We start from the raw sequence: 27,343 nt of genomic DNA, 5'->3' as shown, positions 1-27,343 counted from the left end.
ACTATCTTACCATTACCGAACCATCCATGTCTCTCTTCTACTATCTGCCTAAGGTTCACAAAAACCTTCAAAAACCCCCGGGTAGACCCATCATCTCTGGGATCAACTCTCTAACAAGCAATCTCTCACATTATGTGGACACACATTTACAAAAACATGTGAGATCTCTAACATCCTTTACCAGAGATACAGCACATTTCATTGACATTATCACAGCTATTCCATGGGAGAACCACTACACCTTCCTCACCATGGACATCTCTTCCCTCTATACTGTGATTGACCACGATCTGGGCATCAACGCCACCTCCCATTTCCTTCATAGAGACACAGAAATGCCAAGCTTACAAGCGGATTTCCTTCTGGAAAGCATCGCCTTCATATTAAAACACAATGCTTTCCAATTTAACGATTGCATCTTCAAACAGCAATGCGGGACCGCTATGGGCAGTAAATTCGCACCTAGCTTCGCTAATCTCTTCGTTGGCCTCTTTGAGCTACAAATTATCTACAAGCACCCCCTCTTCTGCAAATGCATCACATATCTGAGATACATCGATGACATCTTCATCATCTGGAGCGGAACAAGCCAGGAGCTCAGTCAGTTTCTTCAGGACCTCAACACCAATACCTGGGGCTTGGACTTCACTCATAACATTTTCCCAAACCACGCAGAATTCCTGGATATTGTCGTGTTCCACGAAAATGGAAATATCCTAACCAAGACTTTTTTCAAAACCGTCGATAGCAATAGTTATCTACATTTCCATAGTGCTCACTACAAAAAATGGATTACGAACATTCCTTTCGGGCAATTCAGACGCATCCGACGCAACTGCTCACACACAATCGACTATAAACGTCAAAGTAAGGTTCTGACTAAAAGATTCCTGGCCAAGAAATATCCACCATCTCTAGTCAAACAGTCAGCTCTAAGAGCCGAGACTCTAAGCCAGAGAGAATGCCTCCAGCCAGGCAAACCTAAGGACAACCTGTCAGCGTTTGGCCTTAATTTTATCACCACCTACACCTCAGACCATAAAGCCATCAGGAATATCCTAAACCAACATTGGAATATCCTCAGACAGGATCCGTTTCTCTGTGACACAGTACCACAGAGACCTCTGGTTACTTATAGAAGAGCATGTTCCCTTAAAAATATCCTCGCCCCTAGCAAATTGAGGAAAATCAAACCTACCAACTCAAATGGAAACTCCACCAGCTCTTTCCTACCCCCGCTACTGGGCAGCTACAGATGCGGAACAAAAACTTGCAAATGCTGCCAGAATATCACCAATAGAACCACACATTTCAAGTCCCGTACTACAGGTGAAACCTTTCCCATTAAGTCCTTTCTCAACTGTGGGTCCTCATACGTCATCTATCTACTGGAATGTGGCTGTGGGGTACAATACGTTGGTCGTACCACTCGAAACCTCCGCACCAGGATGAACCAACACAGAGCAAACGTGGAAAAAGGTTTCATCCTACATAGTGTGTCTAGACATGCGACCGAATGCACCAAATCAAGCTTCAGCCCCTTCCGCATTACACCAATCGAACAAATCCCTGCGGGCGGCCAGCGTTTCCAATCGCTGCGCAAGAGAGAGAACTTTTGGATCTACAAACTGAAAACCTTAGTACCAAAAGGGCTTAACGAATATATTGAGAATGTCTACTAGCTTCGTCCCTTTCTTTATTCTCTCAACCATACGAGCTCCCACCAAACCTAACCCCCCCCCCCCCCCGATACACCCCAGCCCATCATCATTCACATCCTTCATTACCACCATATTTATATCCTTCATAACTACCTTATGTACATCTTTGCATATATATATATGTATATATTTTTTTATTATGTTCATTTTTTTTATTATGTTCATCCGAATCTATCATTATTACTATTGTCCTTCATTTTTCTCTGTTCCTCACTGACATGCTTGCCCATTAATGTCTCTATATAGTTTACTCTATACATAAACTATATGTATTTTAATATGTATTTTAATTTGTATGTGATTTTACCCATATACATCATTCACTTTATGTTTCCTGTAAAATCAGTTATCCCATACATTTTCCTATCTGCGCATCTATTTACTTACTTACACACCTAGTTATATTAGGATTGTCACTATGTGCACAGTCTTTCTTATAATATCTGTCAGCCATGTCCCAAACTCCTTCTCCCCCAACGTAATATGTCAATCGAGCGATTCCCTTACCGTAACACATAAGGAACGACTCAAGTCTTCATCCTACACCGCACAGTATGACAGCTGTATGCGAGTCCTGACCAAATACCTCCAGTGAGTTTGCCGCTCGCTCATTGGCCCAACAGCGCCACACCTCCACTCCGATTGGCCCGCACGTCCCCACGTGATCGGGTCCAGCTCCGGCGCTCCGAGTCACCCATTATCACTCCTGCTGCCGGCTACTCCTGTGTCACTGCCGCTCTCCCATTGGCCCAGCGGCACCACACCTCCAATCCGATTGGCCCGCGCGTCCCCACGTGACCGGGTCTGGCTCCGGCGGCCTGAGCTACATAACACTTTTCTTTTCTCTGCCGGCAACCGCAGCGATCGCTTGCAGCGATCGGCATTCCCCCTAACAGAACCACGTACGCTCTGCACACTATATACCCCTTTTGATAGATACAAGCTATCAAACCAACATCGATCCTAGTCTGAATCATGTGGTTGTTTACATGTCTCTGATAGCGCCGCCCAGCAACCTATGTGGGCAGTCCTGGCGCCTCTTCTGACTGTTTTTTTGATACTATGTACCCTTTATAAACCGCATTGTTTGTCTCTTATCTGTATGCACTTTTTCTGATGAAGGAAGCTGTGTCTTCTGAAACGCGTAATACCTGTGCTTTTGCAATAAACTCCACTTTTCCTACATCTGCATCGTGGCTGTGAATTCTCCGGAACAGCGCTGGTCCCCAAAAGGACTTTTTGGTATTTTTCCTCCTCCACTTCCATCTAGGTAGGGTGTATAAATTCCGCCTATCATTTACCATACACCTACAAACATTTGTAAATAGTCTTTATTAAATACTACATGTAAACAGAATTTCTATTTAACAGGAAGTTTATTAAAATTCATAGCAGGAAGTTAGGAATAACAAATTAAAACTATTTTGCATAAAAATTGGGGCATCAGAAAAGATTAGAAAGCAGTAAAATACATAGCTTCAACACTGTAGAATCTAAAAAAGGCTTAGCATTACAGAATATGCATAAACAGTCATGCTGATAGTATAAGACTTCAATAGCTTAACACAGTTTTCTGCTAGTAACCTTCCATGCATGTGAATTAGGTTACAGTGTCTGCAAGGAGCCCATCAATCAGAATCCAGAGGGGTCAGGATAATATATTAACGCAGCATGGCCCCTATACACTGTATGGACATGACCGCTTCCAGCTCCTCTCTGTATACAAGTGCCATGGCTCATGCAAAACATCCGATTGGCAGAGTGCTTAGTGTAAGTACACCACTGATCAGATACCATTTAAAGGGGTTATCTGGAACTAGGACATTTATATAATGTTGCCCTGTCGCAAGTGGCAGTGGCGGCAGTCAGAGGGGGAGACCAGAGACACCGCAGCATGACACTTGGGGAGCACAGAGAAGCATAAGAGGTTTATATTCACCAACAGGGCAGCATTATATAAAAGAAATGTTCCTAACGCCGGATAGCCCCTTTAATTGTCCAAGAGAACCAGACCCACACTGATCACATACCCAACTTGCATAGAGGAGTCTTAGAGAAAAATCTTTAAATAACCTAATAGCTACCAGCAATACACGTTATTTTGCACATTAGATGTCACTGCTGGCCAATGCCACCATTGCATCGTGTGAAGTTGCAGAATGACTATACAGCCACAGAAACTAACAGGTTTTGGCATTTAAAATTTCTGTGCCCCACTATTACGCCCGTACAGACAAACAGATACAAACAAATATTTACAAGTTTTGTTGCTCGACTCAGTTATCCATAAAATTAATGTTAAGAGTCCACCTTTATCTAAAGCTACTGATTTTATTCTACACAAAGGATTCATCTATAGAACTGTACAGACTGCTGTATAGGGCGGGACGGAATCAAGTTTCTTCACTCATCCTCTGCGATTGGAGCGTATCCAGAGAAGAAGCTGGTATTACTGTTACAAAGTGCTTTCTTCTTTTTTTTCAGTATGGACACTTGACTGTCCTGTGAGTCGGTGGGCTGCAGAGTTCCAGTGCTTGGTTTGCGCTGAAGCTTCATGGATAGCACTTGGCCTATGTCACTGATTTCCCGCAGAACCTGTGGAAGCAGGCAATATGTTACCACCATTATAATAACTACACAATCCTGCCAAGGATGTAATACAGAGGCACTTTATGGCCAAGAATGTATCATATGTCTAGCTCAAGCTAGATTGCAGCAAGTCTGGGCTGGACTTTGTTAAAGTGCATATACAGGAAATCATGTACAGATTAGCAAATAACCTCGACAACCTGGATCCTGACTTTGTTGCCAGATAATTTGCACCAAAACCCAGTAAAAACGTTTACATTTTGCACTGTCGTTCCCAGTGGTAGTTGGTGCATTCCTGTGTGTTAGAAGTTTGGCACTCATCCGTGAGCAGAGATAATGTGGTATGTATGAATATCAGTGTTTTGTACTGTACTTTTGCCTCAGTTATGAGCAAAAATTGCACTTGTAACCAATACACGGTGCAAATCCTTACTGAAGGTGGAGATTCATATAAATTTGTACTTTTAGGGTACATTCACATATATTATTTCTATAGCTCCAACAGATGCAACATCACCTTAATCAGGGCTCCAGACTAAAAAATTTACCTAGGAGCCATTGGCTCCTAACCTGAAAAATTTAGGCGCCAAATAGAATATTTGGTCGCCAACATTTGAAACCATGTAAAATTAATGTTATGGTAAATGGGACTTACTGTGTGCAGAGGCCGCGGCAGCCTCCTCCTCCCTTACTGTGTGCAGAGGCCGCAGCAGCCTCCTCCTCCTCCTCCTTTAGATTCTCTCTTTTCTTAGTTTGAAAACGTTCAACATGGAAACTTGCAACTTGACAACCATATCCAGTCTGACAACCATATCCAGTCTGACTCAGTACTTCAGCTTCACTTGGCTAGCCTATTAATGAGGCTTACTCTTCTGAACTTGAACTTAAAGGGAACCTGTCGACCCCCGTGCCGGGGTGACAGGCTCCCAACCCCCCGTTAGAGACCCCTATACTCACCTCATCGCGCCGGGTCCCGCTTCTGAAGATGGTCGGGTCACGGAGATCTCAGCCGCTGCAGCCTGACGCGCACACTGAGAGATGAGTCCAACCCTCATAGAGAATGATGGAGCGCTGGACTCTCCCGTCATTCTCTATGAGCGTTGGACTCATCTCTCAGCGCGCGCCGGGCTGCAGCGGCTGAGATCTCCGTGACCCGACCATCTTCAGAAGCGGGACCCGGCGCGATGAGGTGAGTATAGGGGGTTCTAACGGGGTGTTGGGAGCCTGTCACCCCGGCACCGGGGGTGACAGGTTCCCTTTAAAAGCTTGCAACAGTCTATACATACTGAGCTAGACTTCTGACTGCAGCCATAGTGACCCCCCACAAGATGTGTATATAGATAGATATATCTCTCACCTAGTGACTAATGCAAGTGACCCCCTACAATACAGACACCTGAGGGGCCCTGATAATAATAATTGTGCATATATCTATCTCCCAGTGTCTGCAGCCAGTTTGCCCTACACTTATAGATGGCCCCCTCCCCTTATAGATGACCCCCTCTACCCCCATTATAGATGCCCCCTCCTCCCATTATAGATACCCCCTCTTCTCCCCCCCTTATAGATGCCCCCTCTTCTCCCCCCCATTATAGATGCCCCCTCTTCTCCCCCCCCATTATAGATGCCCCCTCTTCTCCCCCCCATTATAGATGGCCCCCTGTCCTTATAGATGACCCCCTCTACCCCCATTATAGATGCCCCCTCCTCCCCCCATTATAGATACCCCCTCTTCTCCCCCCCATTATAGATGCCCCCTCTTCTCCCCCCCATTATAGATGCCCCCTCTTCTCCCCCCCATTATAGATGCCCCCTCTTCTCCCCCCCATTATAGATGCCCCCTCTTCTCCCCCCCATTATAGATGCCCCCTCTTCTCCCCCCCATTATAGATGCCCCCTCTTCTCCCCCCCCCATTATAGATGCCCCCTCTTCTCCCCCCCCATTATAGATGCCCCCTCTTCTCCCCCCCCCATTATAGATGCCCCCTCTTCTCCCCCCCCCATTATAGATGCCCCCTCTTCTCCCCCCCCCATTATAGATGCCCCCTCTTCTCCCCCCCCCCATTATAGATGCCCCCTCTTCTCCCCCCCATTATAGATGCCCCCTTTCCCCCCCATTATAGATGCCCCCTCTTCTCCCCCCCTTCCCTTATAGATGCCCCCTCTTCTCCCCCCCATTATAGATGCCCCCTCTTCTCCCCCCCATTATAGATGCCCCCTTTCCCCCCCATTATAGATGCCCCCTCCTCCCCCCCATTATAGATGCCCCCTCTCCCCCCATTATAGATGCCCCCCTTCTCTTCCCCCCATTATAGATGCCCCCCCCTTCTCTTCCCCCCATTATAGATGCCCCCCTTCTCTTCCCCCCATTATAGATGCCCCCCCTTCTCTTCTCCCCCCCATTATAGATGCCCCCCCCCCTTTCCTCTATGCTAAGCAATATTTAAAAAAAACAAACACACAAACTCACCTGACAACCCGCTCCCCCGGCGATCCTCTTCTTCTTCAGCCGCTGTTCCCGGCTGATGCGCGGCTGCCGGGGGTGTCCCGTCCTATCCCCGGCAGCGCGGCGCGTCAGTGAGCTCCCTGTACGCCGGGGCTGTGACTTCTGACACAGGAAGCGTCTCTGACGTGCGCTTCCTGTGCCGGAAGTCAGGGCCCCAGGCAGCTCACTGATGCGCCGCGCTGCCGGGGATAGGACGGGACACCCCCGGCAGCCGCGCATCAGCCGGGGATACTTAAAGAGACAGCGCGCCGCCGCCAGGGCCAGTCGCAAATGGCGCCCAGATTAATAAATCTGGTCGCCATTTGCAAAATGTCGGTCGCATTGGCGACCATTTTGGTCGCCATCTGGAGCCCTGACCTTAATTCTGTGTTTTCAGCATGAAGCATACAAAGCGTACAGCAATAAAAGCCAAAAACATGCAGCACACAGTAAGAATCTTCGTTTATATGACATTGTGCGCCCTCTGCTCTGCTGAATGATGCCCGTTTATATGACATTGTGCGCCCTCTGCTCTGCTGAATGATGCCCGCTTAGCTATCACTTCACTGTCCCACCGCAGTGATTGGCTGAGAGAGCTGTCATTCATCAGGGAACCTGGAGACACAAGAAGAAACTCACTGGGGATGGGCTAATATTTTTAGCACCACAACAGCTAAGTAGTTAAAAGGTGGTTATGGCACTATATCTAGCAGCAGAATGAAAATCTCCTGGGAAAATGGGGTGCCATAGACTTTAATGGTACTCTGTATTGTAACGTTAAATTCATTCAAATTAGTTAGAGTGAATCCACACTTAGGGTGCGTGCACGCTACAGATTGGCGACGGAAAATACGTTGCGCATTCTGAAGCTCACACCCGCCAGCGGATTATTGCAGGCGCGCACGTCTTTGCCCGTGTCATAGACTCCATTCTATGCACGGGCGGATTTCCTTCAACTGTCCAAAGAATGAACACGTTGGATGAGGGAATCCGCCCGTGCATAAAATGGAGTCTATGACACTGGCAGAGACATGCGCGCCCGCATTAATCTGCCGGCGGGTGTGAACTTCGGAATGTGCAACGGATTTTCCTTAGCCATTCTGTAGTGTGCACGCACCCTTAGGGTAGCTTCACACGTAAAGGATCCGCAGCAGATTTGATGGTGCAGATCCACAGCAGATCTGACTAAATAACTGAACACATCATCAAATCTGCTGCGGATAGTGTACGTGTGAACACACCCTGTACGTGTAATTTAAAAGCATCAGAAGAACACCAAGACACTGTCATACCTTTTTGGTGGGTGTGACGCAAGGTGGTGTAAAAAATGAGCCTCCAGCTGTTACATCTCCAACATAGTCAATCTTCATTGAGTTTTCAGACTCCAGTGATTGATCCTCACTATTGACATCATCCTGTTTGTGAAATAAAGTTTTTGAATAGGTGTGTTGAGTGACAAAAAGGGAGAAAAATAAAATTATACAAAGAAAATAGGTTTCTTAAATGCCGTACAAAACAAAAATACACATCAAACCAAGAACAAAACAAGAACTGTAGTACATAACTTCTTGCAAATTCCAACAAGTAAATGTTGAGGCAAACAGTCAAGCATTTAGGTGGCTGAAAGGAGGACCCCCAACATAATTTAAAGGTGTTATTTAGGATAAAAAACCACAGCTACTGCTTGCAAAAACAGCTATATACCTGTCCATAGGTTGTGTGCGGTAACACAAATAGCTCCATTCACTTTTATGGAACAGAGCTGCAAAACTCAAAACTGTGGACAGGAGTGGTAAGGTTTCTGGAAGAGAGCCTAGATAACACCTTTAAGGGTCTATTTACACACAGGATGGGAAGCAAATTTGAGGCTGCAGACAGTGTAACTTAGGGTCCTATTCCACGGGCCGAGGAGGGCCCGATCAATGATGTAAACGAGCGGCGATCTGCTAGATCGGCGCTCGTTTACTGGGCCTATTCCACGGCCCGATGATCGTTGAGCGAGGGCTGCAAGGACATAGTTACCGATGTCCTTGCAGCATCATACATTACCTGCCCAGGCTTCTTCTCCGCGCTGTTTTCATCCCCCATGATTGGCCGGTCAGCTGACGGAGCGCTCAGCCAATCATAGGCCGGGACCGCCGCGGCCTGTGACTGGCTGAGTGTGGCCTGTCAGCTGACCGGCCATTCAGAAGATAGAGCGCGCGGGACCCGGGGATGAAGACAGCGCGGAGAAGAAGCCTGGACAGATAATGTTTGACAAGCCGCAGCATCATCAAATAGTCGCCTGCCGCGCACCACTATTCAACCGTAGCGATGCGCAGTGGGGAAACGATGATTTTAGGTCTGGCCCTAAGGGCCCTATTCCACAGTAACGATAGTCGGCTGGATTGGCCCGATTCGGCCGATTATCGTTCGGTGAAATAGAGATCACGATCAGCCGATGGTCATCGGCTGATCGTTCATTTAGGGCCATACCTAAAATAATCATTCCCCCACCGCGCATCGATACGGTTGAATAGCGGTGCGCGGCGGGCAACCGACGATTTGACAAGCAGCAGCATCATCAATTACCTGTCCAGGCTTCTTATCCGCGCTGTCTTTATCCCCGAGTCCTGTGCGCTCTATCTTCAGAATGACTGGTCAGTTGACGGAGCTCTCAGCCAATCACAGGCCGGGACCACCGCGGCCTGTGATTGGCTGAGCGTGGCCTGTCAGCTGACCGGCCATTCTGAAGATAGAGCGCGTGGGACCCGGGGATGAAGACAGCACGGAGAAGAAGCCTGGACAGGTAATGTATGATGCTGCAAGGACATTGGTAACGATGTCCTTGCAGCCCTCGCTCAACGATCGGGGCGTGGAATAGGCCCAGTAAACGAGCGGCGATCTAGCAGATCGCCGCTCGTTTACATTGTTGATCAGGCCCTCCTCGGCCCGTGAAATAGGACCCTAAATGAACGATCAGCCGATGACACGATCGGCTGATCGTTCTCTCTATTTCACCGAACGATAATCGGCCGAATGGGGCCAAATGGGGCCGGTCCGGCCAATTATCGTTACTGTGGAATAGGGCCCTTAGTGACTGAACTGAGCTCTAAATCTGCAACACAGAATCTGCTGCAGATCCTGTATGTGCGAGTGGACCCTAAAATTGAATAGTTAGTTAAAAAGGGGAGAGGGTCTGGTTGTCTTTTGCACTTTTTGGGTTACGGCCCAAACGCCTCTGCTTCAATTCCCAGTTGTCTCACTCCTTGACAGGCAGCACTACGATTGTGATACAGATCCTTCAAATCCAATGCATGAATTGCATTGCGCAGCCTCATTTAATCACCACACCAGGGCTAGGTGATATCACAAAAAAATTAAATCTTGATATATTTTTTTTTTTTATTTCTTTTTTGCTAGTTATGATGGTATAGTAGTAGAGGCATAGTGGATGCCGGGTGTTCTAACAGTAGAGGTATAGAAGGGGCGCTGTGCCGAGTCCTCACCCACTGCTCCTGGTTCTGATGAGAGCAGGCGGGTAGCAGCTGTGATCTTCTGGGTGTGGGGGCATGCGATCCCACTCTGACCTGCAGGAGGAGCAGCTTGCCCAGAGCACTACTACACCCCTTATAGATTGCACCCCCCCCCCCCCCATTTTTGAAAATCGAATTTACGATTTTCAAACGAATTGATTCTTAAAAGCTAGGCAAATTAACTGAATTAATTCTAATATCACCCAGCCCTAAACCACACTGTAAATTAATTGCACAAGCCACGACACACGACCTATTAATATCTGACCATGCTCAAGTCTCTCTACTCCTTAGGGACGCTTACCCTAAAGGTACTGACATCTTATGGAGATTCCCAAGGCCTTGACATCAGACCATCTCAGACAATGGTGGCAAAAATTCCTCACAGATAATGCCCAACACGTAGATTCAACCATATTATGGGAAACTGCGAAAGCGGTACTTAGAGGTAATATTTCTTATATGTTAGCCCGGAAAAAAAGCAGCTAAACTCTCACCAATACTCTACGTTCTACTTACACAACTTTTTTATCGTGCCCTACTCCTGAGAACAAATGGTGTACTGCTATAAAAGAATTTGACATTTTCCAAGAACTAAACCTTCTGTACAAAAATCAATACTTCTCTAAACTATATAGATTTGGTAATAAATCTGGTAAATTACTAGCAAATCTGTCTAAAGGTAGACGGCCAACTTGTCATATAACATCACTGATGGACAAAGACGGCCTTTTACAGACTGACCCTAAATCCATCTCCTCTGTATTACATCACTACTATAAGTCATTATACTCCCCTGATCCCATGGACCATCAGAAAGCTAAAGAATTCTTAGCGTCCTTTAATCTTCCTAAATTAGACCAAGACTCCCTAAATCTCCTCAATGCCCCTGTCACTTCTGATGACATCTCACGGACTCTCTCTTCCTTACACAATCACAAAACCCCTGGCCCTGACTGCTTTGGTGCCGAATTCTATAAGTGCCTGACTACTGAAATTACACCAACACACCAATCTGTATTCCACATCATGATTAATGACAACCATATGCTTCCCTCCGGTGATGTAGCCTATGTAAAAGTCATACACAAACCGGGCAAAGACCCTCTTAACCCTGCCTCATACCGCCCGATCTCCTTGATCAATCAAGACCTGAAAATCCTGACAAAAATAATAGCTGATAGTCTTGCTACCTTTCTACCCAAAGTCATAGGTATCCATCAGGCTGGATTCATCAAGGGCAGATCGGCTATAATAAATATACGTATCGTATTAGCCATCCAAGAAGCCGTCCGTAAGACTTCACCCCACTCATTCACCTGGGCTGCTCACTATTGACGCAGAGAAGGCTTTTGACCACCTTAATTGGGAATGGTTAAACATGGCCTTAACCAGTTTCGGTATTGTAGGACCTTTCCGCACTCTCCTTTCTAATATTTACAGACACCCTAAAGCCCGTATACACACTCCTGGCTTTCTTTCAGAATTCTTCCCCATTTGTAAAGGCACACGGCAGGGATGCCCCATGTCACCCTTCTTATTCAATCTAGCACTAGAGCCCCTTATCAGATTTCTTCGAACTTCTCCAGAATTCAATGGTATTAGAGTGGGAGATGTGGAATCAAAAAGGTATTATGTTTTCCTGATGACACTAATATTCTTAGAACATCCACATCTAGACATTCCCAAAATGTTAAAATTTCTTTGATTTTATAAATCATTCACTGGCTTTAGAATCAATGCTTCAAAATGTGAACTTCTGCCTTTGCTCCCACATCTAGCCCAAGACAACTACCCTGAAGGAGTCACTGTAGCCAGGCATTACCTCACTTATCTTGGCATTAAGATTAGACAGAAGAGGAAGAGTGGCCATTCTCTTAACTACTTCCCTCTCTTTAAAAAAATTGAAAATGAATAAAAAAAATAAAAAAGAGACCTACCCCTATCTTGGGACGCATACAATTAAGATTATGTCTTTCGCTAAACTGCTCTACCCTATGCAAATGATCCCACTTCTCATTACACATAAAGTCACAAAACTCAGATCCCTCTTTACTAACTTCATATGGAGATCTATACGACCCCGTATAGCCTATGATACTTTATGTATGTCATCAATCAAGGGTGGCGCCCAATTGCCTAATATAAGTCTGATATGTCTGCACATGGCAGCTAGGTTATACAGAGACTGGCTCCGTCAGACCTCAAATTTCTCTAACTACACCTTAGAATCCTCCCTAGTCCATCCCTGGTCCCTATCCGCTCTCTTACATTCTACAATTTGAGTTACCTCCTCACCTGAAACAAAACATCCTCCTCAGAGACACTATAGCATCCTGGAAACATATAAGTAAATTATACAATCTGCCTATTCGCTTATCTAAGTTCTTCCCTTTATGGTCTTCCCCCAAGGATCTATCACCTCTGACTTCTCCATATGGAAGCATAAACAGATCCACGATCTAGGTCACTTATTAGACCTCGAAAACGGAACATTTCTGTCTTGGTCCGAGACCCAGGTAAAATACGACCTGCCCTCAGATCAACTTAGAAATTACACCCGAATACGAAAATTCATTCTGAATCGTGTTTCCACTATTGCATCCGCTGAAAAACATGGACAATTCCATAATCTTAGTATTTCCCTACCTACACCCTTACCCCTATCACAACTCTACCACCTCCTTTGCTCTGTTTCCATTAATAATTCTTCTCCTTTTCTGAAGAAATGGTCCTCTCTGCTGACTTCAGAAGATTTGGAAAATAAACTACTTCAGGGATTCATTCAGTCCGTACAGCCACTCCCAGTGTAAAGCTTACTCTCTGGAACACTATCTGAAAAAATGTCCCAAATGTGATAAGCCGCAGGCGGACCTCTTCTATTGTTTGTGGCAATGTAAATCAGTACAATCCTATTGGCTCCTAGTGAAATCCTTTATATGTGACGTGAGGTCGCTTACAGTTCCTTTAGATCTGATTACTTATATATTCCATGGTGACACTAGACCTGTGGATGATCCCATGTCGCACCATCCGATCCCCCCCACTGTACATCTCACCTTATTACTAGCCCTTAAGTATTTATTAAACCATTGGCTACAGCCTAGCCTACCGACTATTTCAGAATTGACCTCTATTCTAAAGGTAACCTTACACTCGGAGATGCTGGACACTATACGCAATAAGGAGGCCATTACAGCTTCCTTCTTTAAGAAATGGAAACTATTCCTACTACATGGTTACTCACAGGTAGAAAGACGTCCTATCATGTCTCACGTTACCTCAACCACCTGGTATTATAAGATGTCGGTTGCCGGCACCCTAGAACCACTATTGTAGACTTTGAATTGTACTGTATATTCTTATGATAAATAGCACCATATTTCTACATTCTATGTATAAGTGGAGTAAGGTTAGTTATTGTTATCGGCCTTGTTTTATTAGCTACTTTTCTTCTGTACCAATGTTATATTATGTGAAAACTCAAAATGTTTGAACATAAATTAATGGCACAAGCAAAGGACAGTGCATCAGACCACAATGCATGCCTCTGACACATAAGTGTACCACGCCATGGAATAAAAACAGACATACGATACAAGATATTCTCTGTATCCTTTTCTTGCATACTTCAAGACTAGAGATGAGTAAACCTCGAGCATGCTCGAGTCCATCCGAACCCAAACTTTCGGCATTTGATTAGCGGTGGCTGCTGAACTTTGATAAAGCCCTAAGGCTATGTGGAAGACATGATATAGTCATTGGCTGTATCCAAGTTTTCCAGACAACCTTAGAGCTTTATCCAACTTCAGCAGCCCCCGCTAATCAAATGCCGATCGTTCGGGTTCGGATGGACTTGAATCCGGTTCGCTCATCTCTATTCAGGACGTTGATAGATTTTTCACATGACAGATTAACTTGACAATATGGCTCATCTGTAGTAAAATACGGCAAATTGCAAGTGTGAACCACACTTGGGTGCCGCAAAATCCTAAGTGCACCGGTCACAGGGCAGCCTTTGAAATTTCTGCATGCAGATGGGGGAAATTCAGGTTGCCATGGGAAGCCTTGTGTCAGAATTCTGTACACAAGCCCTTTTAAAGTGACTCTGTACCCACAATCTGCCCCACAAAACTGCTTGTACCTTTGCATAACTGCTTTTAATCCAAGATCTGTCCTAGGGTCCATTCAGCAGGTGATGCAGTTATTGTCCTAAACAAAAAAAAAAAAAAAAAAAAAAAAAAAAAAAAAAAAAAAAAACTTTTAAACTTGCAGCCCTGTGTCAAATTGGTTTTGCCTAGAGTACCCATGCCCTAGGATTGCTTCATGCCTCCGTCCCTCCCCGCCCTCTTCACCATTAGGAATGCCCCAGGCAGGATTTCTTCTATTCATCACCTATGTGAACACTGCACATGCTGGATCGTTAAGGCACCTGTGCAGTGTTCACTCAGGTGATGAATAGGAGAAATGCTGCCTCGGGGCGTTCCTAATGGTGAGGTGGGTGGGGAGGAGAGACGGGGGGGGGGGGGGGGGGGGGTTCAGTGCAAGCCTAGGGCATAGACACTTTAGGCCACGCCAATTTGACACAGGGCTGCAAGTTTAAAAGCTGTTTAAGACAATAACTGCATCACTTGCTGAACGGATGCCAGAACAGTTCCTGGATTAGTAGCAGCTATCCAAAAGGTATAAGCTGTTTGGGGGGACAGATTGTCGGTACAGAGTCGCTTTAAGTCGGAAACGCATGGGACTCACTGCCACACTGGACCTTTCCACACAAACAGTCAGCAGGTCTGCACAGTGACCCACACAGAAGTGTTACCTATTGATTGAAAAAAATATGCATGTGCAGCTGTTATTCATAGTCTATTGTCTTGCCCATAGCTCGACACAGCCATATTCAATACAACAATCAAGGCCAGAACTATGAGGCTGCAAGTTTACAGACTTACCGAAAGGTTCTCTCTGTTACGGCACTTAGAAGAATCACAGCAGCAATCCTCTGAGCAGTTCTGCTTATTTTTCCTGCAGCGGCACAATTTATTTCCACAACGCCCCTTACAAGAGCACTATACCAGGAGGAAAGAGGGGCACACAATTCACTACTACAGATTGCCAGTAACCAAGGAACACACACACACACACACACAAAAACATTCTAGTTTGAATGCTCACTACAGCACACTGCTCCATCCAAAGGAGAGCAGTGCTGACAATCTTTTTTACTTACCCCACTTGCCACTTTCTTAGCCGGTTTGACATCTTGGCCAGGGATCCAGTTCTTGTCACTTAAATCATCTTCAGACTCTTCAGATTCAGATAATAAGTCTTCTAAGATGACAGCGGCTGATTTTGCAGTTGTTCTGCGCAGATTTTTAGGCTGAAATTAACAAATTTTAGTGTACAATTACTTTCACTGACAAACTGGGAAGCAGTCCAATGCACCAGAACAAAGTACTTACCTTTGGGGGAACAAATTCAAAGGGAGAATCTGGGGAAGCGATTGCAGTTCTCTCAGATGCACTGTACAGCTTCTTTCCACTTGCAACTTGAAGTAGTGCCAATTTCTTAGGAGGAGAACATTAAAAAAAAAAAAAATACAAAAAAGAATCACACTGGTGAGAAGCAACATGCTAATATCTGCTTTAGAATAAACTGTCCAAAAAAGATGCAAATATGTTATGAAGTGTGTGAAGCTGAGCCGCAGTACCATGCTGGGACACATGGGACAGACGCAGCAATGTCTGATGAAACATGTGGTCTCTTTACCATGAGCAATAGGGATGCTAGGGGCAGACCTTCAAAAAGGTATAATAGCAATATATTCCTGGAAAACCTTTGTAATGTACTGGAGGAGAAATAAAATGTAACTATCCTTTTAAAATTTAAAAAGGAAAAACACTTAGGGGTGAAATGTATCTGCATTTTTTGAGAAGGTGGTACTTTTATGGGCTACGCAAAATATTAAGGTTGTTGAGCAAACATTAGGCACAAGTACCGACTAAAACAGCTTGGCTAAAAAAACTATGCTTTTGTAGCAGTGGAATACTGCAGTGCAATTTTGAACAAAAGTCGCACATGATCAATCAGCTCAAAAAGGTAGCTTATCTGAAACCAGGCACAAAAACTGAGGAAGGGTGGATGTGGTTAGAGAAATCGACCTAATTTGTCTCAATAAATATTGCACAAAAAGGCAGTATTAGCCAAAAAAAAAAAAGAAATTAAAAAAAAAAAAAGTGAAATCACGTTGATACATTTGCCCCCAAGTGTCTGCATACATAAGGGAATTAGGCCATTACTAGTACAATGAGTGCACAAGTTCCCAGTTTAACCCCATTAGGCCAGCTGGACAAGATCCTGGGATTTAGTCCCTATCCAATTGGAAACAAATACGACTGCTATCCAAATGTCTGTGCCTGACGGATAGTGTAAATAAGGAGTCCATGTCTGCCTTATCTTCACTTACTTGCTTGTATAAGTCATTTTCTTGCATGAGTTGTTGGTTTTTCTCGCACAGCTCCTTCATTTTTTCAATTTCTTCATCCTAAAGAAAAAACAGAATTGTTGGTAACAATTACAGTTTGCAAGGAAATTTGGAGGCCAAAACCTGCAAGTGCCATTTCCTTCTTTGTTCAAATGTTATTGTGAATCAGAAAATGGAAGTAGATAAATATAAAATTAAAAGTGTGAAACTGGATGCAGAGTGGAATTTACAACTGAACAGGTCAGCGGACATGCTGACAGGTACACTTTAGACAAGTCATGTCTGCAGGTGAGAAGAGTCCTTTCATTCCAAACAAGTCCAGGTAGCTTATAATGAGTCTACCCTACCCATATCATCCTTTAACAATTCTGATATAGGTGGGAGTAGGGCTGGGCGATATGGCCAAAAAATAAAATCTTGATTTTCTTTTTAATTTTGGACGATTCTCGATTTAAATCTCAATTTTTTTCTTCTTTTTGCTAAATGAACAGAACATTTTCTCCCTGCAGCGTCAGATACAATTTTAATGATGTTTGAGACAACTATATTGCTTTCCACTATAACAGTGCTCCCCCTGTGCCCCCATGTAGTAGACAAGCCCATTGTGTGCCCCATATAAGTAGTTTTCCCAAATATGGGCTCTATGTACTCTGTGCCCCATATTGTATAGGAGATCTTCTTTGTGCCTCCATCCAGGTAGGGTGTAGTAGTGGAGGTATAGAAGAGGGGTGTAGTAGTAGTAGTAGTACAGGTATAGAAGAGGGGTGTAGTAGTAGTAGTAGTACAGGTATAGAAGAGGGGTGTAGTAGTAGTAGTAGTACAGGTATAGAAGAGGGGTGTAGTAGTAGTAGTACAGGTATAGAAGAGGGGTGTAGTAGTAGTAGTAGTACAGGTATAGAAGAGGGGTGTAGTAGTAGTAGTACAGGTATAGAAGAGGGGTGAAGTAGTAGTAGTAGTACAGGTGTAGTAGTAGTAGTAGTAGTAGTAGTAGTACAGGTATAGAAGAGGGGTGTAGTAGTAGTAGTAGTACAGGTAAAGATGATGTTTGTAGTAGTAGTACAGGTAAAGATGATGTTTGTAGTAGTAGTACAGGTAAAGATGATGTTTGTAGTAGTAGTACAGGTAAAGATGATGTTTGTAGTAGTAGTACAGGTAAAGATGAGGGGTGCAGTAGTAGTACAGGTAAAGATGAGGGGTGTAGGAGTAGTACGGGTGTAGTAGTAGTACAGGTAAAGATGAGCGTCAGGGATCAGGGACATAGCTAAGAGCATGGGGCCCCATGAAACCTTTGACTGGGGAGAGCATGGGGCAGATCAGGGGGAGAATAGGGCAGACCTGGGGGAGCACGGGGAAGATCGGCGGGAGCATGGGGCAGACCGGGGCAGGAGGGAACATACCTGGTGTACCCGCTCTGCGCGCACACCACCGGCAATAGATTCTCAAATTCTGGGCGAATTAATTTGATTAATCACCAAGCCCTAGGTGGGGGATCCAAGACTTCTATTGTCCCAAAAAAAAAACAAAAAAAAAAAAAACCTACAAGTGCTTACCATACTTACGCACCCCGGTGTTCACACTATGGGGGAGATTTATTAAACATGGTGTAAAGTGAAACTGGCTCAGTCGCCCCTAGCAACCAGATTCCACCTTTCATTCCTTACAGACTCTTTGGAAAATGAAAGGTGGAATCTGATTGGTTGCTAGGGGCAACTGAGCCAGTTTCACTTTACACCATGTTTGATAAATCTCTCCGTATATGCCTATTTGTTTTTTTTTTCTATTGTCTCAAAAGCTTTTGGTTTTGGGACACTTCCACCATAGGATTATAGGATTATAGCTGGGCAACAATCCTGTAAACCAGGGGTGTAAATGCAGGGTTGCACTGTGGGAGAATAGGCCTTACATCTGTCAACCCACAGGACAGAGGACAAAGCTATGAGTGAATGAGTTTCCAACCTAACCTGCTGGTTAGAGGAGTGAGTCAAGTAGTCAATAATATGCAGGCAAACAGCCCCTTGAGGAAATCTTGGAGCACCTCCACTTCCCCTTACGTAAAGTCCTCCTCTTAACTCTCATCTCATCCACAATAAGAGCTGATGAGGAGAAGACCATTTATAGAATTCCACCACAATATGAACAAGACTAGAAAAAAAATGCCCATAGAGGCCAGTACTTTGGGGACAAATATTGCCTGAGATGAAGGGTGCAAAGGATCTTCCACACTCTTTACAGAGTATGCTTTTGATCCATAGGAGCACACAAACGCACCCCAGCACCCAACAAACCAGCCTGAATATTGGAAGACTGGAAGCTCTGTTTTTTCAAGGTCTTTGATCAGTGTGGTAGAACTGCACTAAGATTAGCAGATCGTACAGACTGAAGTCAGCCTCAGATTACCTGAAACTTCAGCCTCTCCAACAGCTGCTTCTCCCTCTCAGTCACTTTGTCCTCAGCAGGTTCTTCTACTTCTGGGGCTATTGGCTGCTTCTGCTGTAACTGGCTCAGCAAGTAAAGTATCTAAGAAAGCAACAGAAAGGATACAGCTAAAATTACCAAAGGGAAAAACGCATTTCCTACAGTCACTTGTATACAGTAAATATTAAAAGATGAATAAAAACAAGGGTTTATATATGGTATACTGAACATACCACAAGATATACAGTCTTGGCATAGCTATCATACAAGTCTATGTACCTTCTCCTGGTGCTGCTGCTCGAGCTCAACTAGCTGACTTTGGTGCTCGGTCTCCATTTCAGCCATCTGGTTTCGTTCTTCAAATATTGTCTTCTGCAGATCAGCGGCATGAGCCTTGACTTGTTTCAGATTGCTTTCGAGCTTAGCATTTTGAACTTTGGCAGAAACCAGCTAAAAATATTGTTAAGTGAGGGGACAAAATAAAAAGCACAGAACACATGAATTCATTAAATTAAAAGATACATAATGAAATAGAAGTCACGGCCTATGACGCATAAAAATGCTCGCCTAATATTGATCAAGACCCAAACATTTACACTGCTAAGGACAAAGGAACAGGGCTTAGCGAGATGGAGCATGGCCTCACTTGAATCAGTTCAGAAAATTGGTTAAAAAGCATAGTAGAAAGTAATTTAAAAAAAAGTTATCAATGAAGATCAGGATCGGCAAGCACTTAATAACCAAAGGTCTTAGGTACATTACTGGCACAGTGAATAACCTACCTCCCCCATTAGGTATTTCAGGGCACACTTTGCTTCCATGATTGTAGTGATTGTTTCCCATCTCTGCTTCACTCGCTCTTCCTCACTGTTAGCATCCAACAACTTTTGTTGAAGATCAGCAATCTGAGCACTCCTGTAAGGCACAATTTATCGACAAGTTAATGGAACAGTCATAAAATACCCTCAAGTATTTAATTATTATGCATCATCTATAAAATGTACCTGAGCTCCATCTCAGTCTCCAAGCTCTCAATCTGCCGGGTGACTGAAGCCTCCTCTTCCATGTTCTCAAGCTCTGCAACTGTGTATGTCCGCCTCTTAAAGAGCAAGACAAAAAGAGGTTTAATCACTTCTCCAAGACTGACTGCAGGTCAGATAACCCCATATAAAACATCCCATAGACCAAGATAAACCAGCAGGTGACAGTGTCTGCAGTCTCTGGTTTGTCACATGTAACCACAAATTCTTTACCTATAAACATGTGTATACGTGCTTTTAATACCCACACCCCCCAACTCCATAACTGTATTATATGTAAAGTATTAACATTATATTTAGGACAAATGCTAATTTACTTACACGGATTTTAGCAGGTATACGCTCCCCAGCATCTCTTTTCTGCTTCAGTTGCGCAATATCATGTGCTAGTATTTTTCTGTCTTCAAGAAGATCATTAAGATGTCCTTGAGCTTCATCTATACTCACAAGGACTTCCACTTCATTGGCCAGCCAATTCTACGTAAATATCAAACATTGCATGCCATCACACCAAGATTGGTTTCCAACAGAATTTGTAAAAGCACAAAATCCACACTGATCATGACAAATTGATAGTATTACCCTACAACCCCCCCCCCCCATTAACATCTACCCTTGAAAAACAGTGGTGACCCAATCTCCAGCAAAGGTAAGTGAGCACTTATAGCTGCTTATATATATTCTCTATGCTATGTCAGAGTGCATTTACTATTGAACAGTATTAATATTCTATGTATATAATACCTGATGTATGTAGGCATGATGTGTCCGACCCTCACCCACATTTTAAATGTGTAAAAGCATTAAACTTGATTACAGATCCGACTACCCAGCCCTTCTACATTCCTCCTGCAAATCCTCAAGGGGTTTCTTAATGTCCACTGGACTCTTGAAAAATATTTATTGATAGATTCCTAGAAGTGGGGCACCAAATATTTCCCCTAGTATAGGAAAGCTGTTTCATAGCATTTTGTCTTCTGGATTAATATAGTTACAGGTTGGATTAGAGGAACTATTTTTCAGTGTGCGTACTTTTTAGCACTGCTGTATTTTCCCTTTCATATGTTGTCCATAACTGAGGACAGTACAGGACCCATTGACTTCTTTTGACCAATACACGTTTAGTTTGCAGACAATGAATCCATAGTTTTGCGATCCACAAACAATATTGTGCAGTAGGCCAAGACCTAAGGTGAACTACTGACGCCTACTTCACATACCTTGACCCTAACAGATGCTCCCTCCATGCCTTTGTTCTGACTATCTTTACGCCGATCCATAGCTTCCTTCTGTCTCTGTAAAGCTTCTTTTAATCTTTTGTTTGAAGTTGCTGCCTGAAAAACACATTGTGTTATATTGTTAAATACACACTACAGAAATCCTTAGAGATGGATGCTAAAGGAAGAACACAGACCTCTTCTGTTTTCCTACGAAGTACGTTGGCTTGCTTCTGGAAGTCCCTTTCCAATTTCAGTAGTTCGTATTGTCGCTTACGATCCTTAGAAAATGATAAGCAAGGTTTAACAAAAGGAAATAAAATGTATTACTTGTGTTATGCGACATGACTCCAACTTACTCTCTCCTTCAACTGTATAACTTCCTTAGTCTTCTGTTGTTTAAAGGAGCGGAACTTTTCGGCATCTTCTTTCATCTGCCTCATAAGCTGTACTCTCTGTGATTTCATTGCCTTTAAAAACAAAGTATAAAACTTCATAAAATTCACTGTTGAAGTGAATTTAGCAGTTTAAACAAGTTTGATATACTAATAGATGCCTTTATTTCAAAAGGTCCACTGCACTTTATATGTTTATAGGCAGTTCAGTGCACTGGGATTGGTCCTCCTGCAGCACGCCTCCTCTGAATATTTATCATTGTTCTCTGAAGGGACGTTATAGAAGCCAGCTATGAATACTCATTAGGTGTGCTGCAGAAGCCAGCGGGCAGGTGGAGGTGTACACTGAGGGCTACAGGACCACCCCCACCGCACCAAACTGTCTTCTTTAAATGTTAAGTCTTATCAGCAACAGAAAAGCAAACCTTCAAATAGAGGTGTGGCTGTACCCCTACTGTGCGTGAATGTCTTCCCCCCCCCCAATATTTTATAATTTTTTTTTTTTTTTAAAATACATACAGTATCGATAAAAATAATGGATATGTGGAGTATCCAGATGGAATAACTATATAAGCAGTAGGACAGTGTACAAAGTTAATGAAACTGAAGTACATACTTAAAGGGGTATTCCAGGGAAAATCAATAATTTAGCAAAGGAAAGGGTTAACCAAGGTTAACACTTTCCTAGTATACTTACCTGTTGTTTTTTGGCCCCCCCAAGGAGATCTCCGGTCCGGTCACGTGATCTTGCAGCTTGTGGCTCGGATCCTCTTCTCCTTCCGGTTCGGTGACGTCAACCAGTCAACCAGCCGGCGTCGCTCTCCGTCTCATTAGCAGCAGAGCACTGAACCCTGACTGGCTTGGTAGCGTGCAGCCAATCAGGGTTCAGTGCTCTGCATCCCCACACGCTTCAGAGTGGGGGTCCCCTGAGGGTGCAGTAAGTTATCAGGGGTCGTCGGGCTCAGTGCCGAGACCAGTGCAGAGATCAGGGCCAGCAGCACGCTCCGGGGGTGAGCGATCTCTGACAGGGACACGGAGGGGGGGGCCGGGGGGGGGGGGGGGGGGGGGGGGGGCGCAGCAGCAAATACATATTACTTTGCAGGACTTCCCCCCTCCTCCCCGTGTCCCTGTCAGATCACTCACCCCCACCCCCCGCAGCGTGCTGCTGGCCCCGATCTCGGCACTGGTCTCAGGCACCTGTACTCAGTAGCTGACAGGCGCTGTGTGACTGAGGCAGGAGAGATTTGTTGCTCTGTACACAGCGCCTGTCAGCTGAGTACAGGTGCTTCAGACCAGTGCAGAGATCGGGGCCAGCAGCACGCTCCGGGGGTGAGTGATCTGACAGGGACACAGGGAGGGGGGGCCGGGGGGAGATCAGCAGCCGATACACATTACTTCCCCACCGATGCCGACCCCGAGTCCCTGGGGGGAAGGGATGCGGCGGGCAGCCGGGTGTCTGGTAGCTATGAATGAAGTAATGCCGCCCGCCGCATCCCCTCCCGGGACTCGGTCGGCATCGCTGACAAGGTGGGGGGGGGGTTGCGGAGTGATCACCTGCTGTAGTGCAGTGCCGGCCCATGTAACTGGTGACCGGCACTGAGCCCGACGACCCCTGATAACTTACTGCAGCCTCAGGGGACCCCCACTCTGAAGCGTGTGGGGATGCAGAGCACTGAACCCTGATTGGCTGCACGCTACCAAGCCAGTCAGGGTTCAGTGCTCTGCTGCTAATGAGACGGAGAGCGGCGCCGGCCGGGTGACGTCACCGAACCGGAAGGAGAAGAGGATCCGAGCCACAAGCTGCAAGATCACGTGACCGGACCGGAGATCTCCTTGGGGGGCCAAAAAACAACAGGTAAGTATATTAGGAAAGGGTTAACCTTGGTTAACCCTTTCCTTTGCTAAATTATTGATTTTCCCTGGAATACCCCTTTAACAACTGTTACAGGAAATAAGGCAACCCATATATTTATGTAAACAAAGTTAATGGGAAAAAAAAAAAAAAAAGTATAATGCAACAATGAAACAAATGGTATGACCTACTGAGCAGGGATTTCACGGATGAGTAACACAAAACCGCCAGAGCAGCAGTTAACCCCTTAAGGTCAAAGCAAATTTTCGTTTTTGCGTTTTCCATTTTATGTTTAAAAGTCCATAGCGCTGCATTTTTTCACCTAGAGACTTATTTGAGCACTTATTTTTTGTGAAACCAATTGTACTTTGCAATGACAGGCATTATTTTTCCATAAAAAAAAAAAATCATTTGCGCTGTCAAATTGAAAAAAAAAAAAAAAAAGATTTGTTTTAATTTCGGGGAGTTTTGCATTTACGCCGTTCGCCCTATGGTAAAACTGACTGGTTATGCATGTTCTTCAAGTTGTTACGATTACAACGATATATAAAACTTTTATATTTGATGGCTTTTAAAAAATTCAAACCATTGTTAACAAATATACCTTCCTGAAAATCGCTCTATTCCCAGGCTTATAGCACTTTTATCCTTTGGTCTATGGGGCTGTGTGAGGTGTCATTTTTTTGCGCCATGATGTGTTCTTTCTATTGGTACCTTAATTGCGCATTTACGACTTTTTGATCACTTTTTATTACATTTTTTCTGGATTTGATGCGACCAAAAATGCGCAATTTTGCACTTTGGAATTTTTTCGCGCCGACGCCATTTACAGTGTGAGATCAGGAATGTGATTAATTAATAGTTTGGGCGATTACGTGCGCGTCAATACCAAATTTGTTTATTTAAGAACTTATATATTTATAAAATGGGAAAAGGGGGGGTGATTTGGGACTTTTATTAGGGGAGTGGATTTTTTTATTAATAAAAACACTTTACTTTTATTTTTACATAAACTAGAAGCCCCCCTGGGGGACTTGTATATAAACAGCAGTGATCTCTCATAGAGATCAATGCTGTGTATATACACAATTTACACCAAAAAGAAAAAAATGCTGGACTTGCGTAGCAAGAGAATTCAATCTTATTAAATACATGTATTTTAAAACGATTCATAAAAGAGAAAAAACCTAACATTAAAAAGAACGGTGGCTATCCCGGAGGTATTTATTGATATGTTAACTCGTATTATTTGCTGTAGTCCCTGACCCACAACACAAGTCTTTCTTACAGATGGATAAAGTACAATATACAATAAACACTGAATAAATATTAAATTACAGTACCAAAAGTGCTAGTGCATAAAGTTCATTAGATTCACGTATATCATAACATTAATTCCATAATCCACCTATATTATCATTATTAACCCAATAATTCTGGGATACAGCAAGTATACTACCTTACAGGTCTATTTGTTATGTAGCTCCTCCGGGATGCCACAATTTTGGTGTAAATTGTAAGTAAAGCTGTAGTAGCAGCAGAAAGGCGGCATGCAAATAGTTGACCACAAGGTATATGATAGGATATAGGATATTGCATTAAGACAAAAAAAGTGTGTATAATATGCTGTGTATATACACAGCAATGATCCATCATATCGGTGATAGCAATCTATTGCCGAGCCGGGATCAACGTCATTCCGACGGGGGGGTGGGGGGGGGGGTGGGGGGGTGGGGGGGGGGATCGAAAGAGATCCGTGCCACTAGACACCAGGGATGTGCAATACAAAGCGCTTCAATGCAGCTGTCAGGTTTGACAGCTGCATTGAAGTGCTTAATTAGCCGGCGCGGCAACGGGACCTGCGTAGGCTAATAGAGGCACTGCCCGGCTGCAGATTGCAGCCGGGATCGGTGCCGTTCAGAGCGGGGTCCCGGCGGGACCCCGCTCTGAACACCCCCCGCGGCACCATGACGTACCAGGTACATCATGGGTCGCTAAGGGGGTTAATGATGAAAGGTGAGATATAATAGATGGACATGAAAAGAGAGGGTAACTGAAATACATATAATGTATAGTAACCAGATTATGTAATGTCTCACAACGTGCGTGAATGTTTTCCAGAGTCTTCTCCCCAAAATATTCCTACAAATCACTCAACACAGCAGGAAGAGATGGGTATGGGAAACCCAGTTATGATGACTGGCAAGTCAGTTACAGCCATGAAATATGGGAGTCCACCCTGATACTAATGATGTGGTCCTGGAAATCCCCCATAACATAAAATGTGGAGAATGCCTTCTACAGAAAGGCTGCCAAAGCCCAACTCACTTGTATCTCTTGATTGAGTTTAGTGACAGTCTTTTCAGTGGACTCTCTTAACTTCAGAAGCTTCGATTGCTCACACAGCTTTTTCTTCAAGTCGGCCATCTGACCCTCTAGTTCTTGCAACCTCTTACGTCGCCTTTCACTTAACCTGCAAAAATTTTCATTTAGCAATTAAACTTCTTTGTTACTACCTGAACTCCCTTATTCCAGCTATGCACCAATACATTGTGACAAAATTTAAGGCTTTACATGATCTACGGAATAGTAGTATTCCATTCGAACACAATTATTATTTTTTTTTTTTTAAATCAGATTTTTTATTAACTCACATTGCAGTACAATTGCACATACAGTACATATCATTTGCATGTTTCAGATTAATGCCTTCTGTTCAGCAACACTGTACAGAAACACATAGCATGAAATACAAAAAGTGCCGTATATAGGTTTGACGTCTACGGCTGTGCCTGCAGTGAGTTCGCCATTTTCTAACTTTTCCTCCAAAACAAGCAAGAAATCAAGATCATTGCACCTACATATTCTTCAACAGTTATACTATATCGCACGAATCTCACGACACCCTGTGTCAGTATTGCCATATAATACTAGTAAAAATAACTATAATGAACAAACTAGAAAAACAGGTCGCAGAGTCTCTGTATCCCTCACTGTGTTAGTCCAGGATTTTCTGTGTTGCCCTGAAGGGAGATCTCACATAAGTATACATAGCTAATAAGCACCCCAGTTCCAATGCTCGGCATTCAGAGTGAAGAGGGGGAACGCACCACTACATTCATTGTTCTTAGTTGTAACTCCCCTACCTAGCCATCGCACTGAGAAATTGCTGAAAGGGGTTCCTACATGTCTGCAACAATATCCGAGTCGGGATACCTGGCGTGTCCAGCCATATTTGTTCAAACTTGTGGAGACATTTCCTTTTAATATATACCCCTCTTTCCAGTCTAATAATAATTGTTCATTCTATTTAAGAATCCTGCTATGGTGGGTGGTTCTTTGTGAATTTGTCCATTTGGAAGCTATACACTTGCGTGCCTGAAACAGTATCCTCTGTATTCCCAGTACAGTATAGTCGTCTAATTGCAAGAGACCCAACATTCCCAAAACATAATGACATGGTGATAGTGTGATAGAGATGCCAAAGGCCTGTTGGATAGTGTCCTTCACCCCCCTCCAGTAGGTGTCTAGCACCCGGCAGTCCCAGAACATATGAATTATGTAAGTCTTCAGCCTCACACCTAGGGCATTTAGATATTGGCCGGTACCCTTTTTATAGACTCTGTGCAACAA

At 44.2% G+C, this 27,343-nt stretch overlaps 1 protein-coding gene across 5 annotated transcripts in view; it reads right to left on the bottom strand.

Moving 5' to 3' along the window:
- Positions 1-3,095: 3,095 nt before the first annotated feature.
- The window catches only part of KIF4A (kinesin family member 4A), a 37,433-nt gene continuing 13,185 nt past the window's right edge, over positions 3,096-27,343 (bottom strand). For all 5 annotated transcript variants that reach the window (XM_069985865.1, XM_069985863.1, XM_069985862.1 and 2 more), the window contains exons 17-31: positions 26,039-26,183; positions 21,823-21,933; positions 21,661-21,744; positions 21,467-21,580; positions 20,568-20,723; positions 20,211-20,305; positions 19,989-20,121; positions 19,486-19,656; positions 19,189-19,308; positions 16,774-16,851; positions 15,770-15,874; positions 15,538-15,687; positions 15,260-15,376; positions 8,088-8,210; positions 3,096-4,316 (exon numbers count right to left, since the gene is read on the bottom strand). In XM_069985865.1, the coding sequence (XP_069841966.1) occupies positions 4,125-4,316; positions 8,088-8,210; positions 15,260-15,376; positions 15,538-15,687; positions 15,770-15,874; positions 16,774-16,851; positions 19,189-19,308; positions 19,486-19,656; positions 19,989-20,121; positions 20,211-20,305; positions 20,568-20,723; positions 21,467-21,580; positions 21,661-21,744; positions 21,823-21,933; positions 26,039-26,183 (1,894 nt within the window). In that variant the 3' untranslated portion in view covers positions 3,096-4,124. The remainder of the gene's footprint in view (positions 4,317-8,087; positions 8,211-15,259; positions 15,377-15,537; positions 15,688-15,769; positions 15,875-16,773; positions 16,852-19,188; positions 19,309-19,485; positions 19,657-19,988; positions 20,122-20,210; positions 20,306-20,567; positions 20,724-21,466; positions 21,581-21,660; positions 21,745-21,822; positions 21,934-26,038; positions 26,184-27,343) is intronic.

Source organism: Dendropsophus ebraccatus, chromosome 10 (genome assembly GCF_027789765.1).
Source record: "Dendropsophus ebraccatus isolate aDenEbr1 chromosome 10, aDenEbr1.pat, whole genome shotgun sequence".
NCBI classification, from domain to species: domain Eukaryota; kingdom Metazoa; phylum Chordata; class Amphibia; order Anura; family Hylidae; genus Dendropsophus; species Dendropsophus ebraccatus.
The sequence above is the reverse complement of the archived record's forward strand: the minus strand, read 5'-3'. Positions and strand labels throughout refer to the sequence as shown.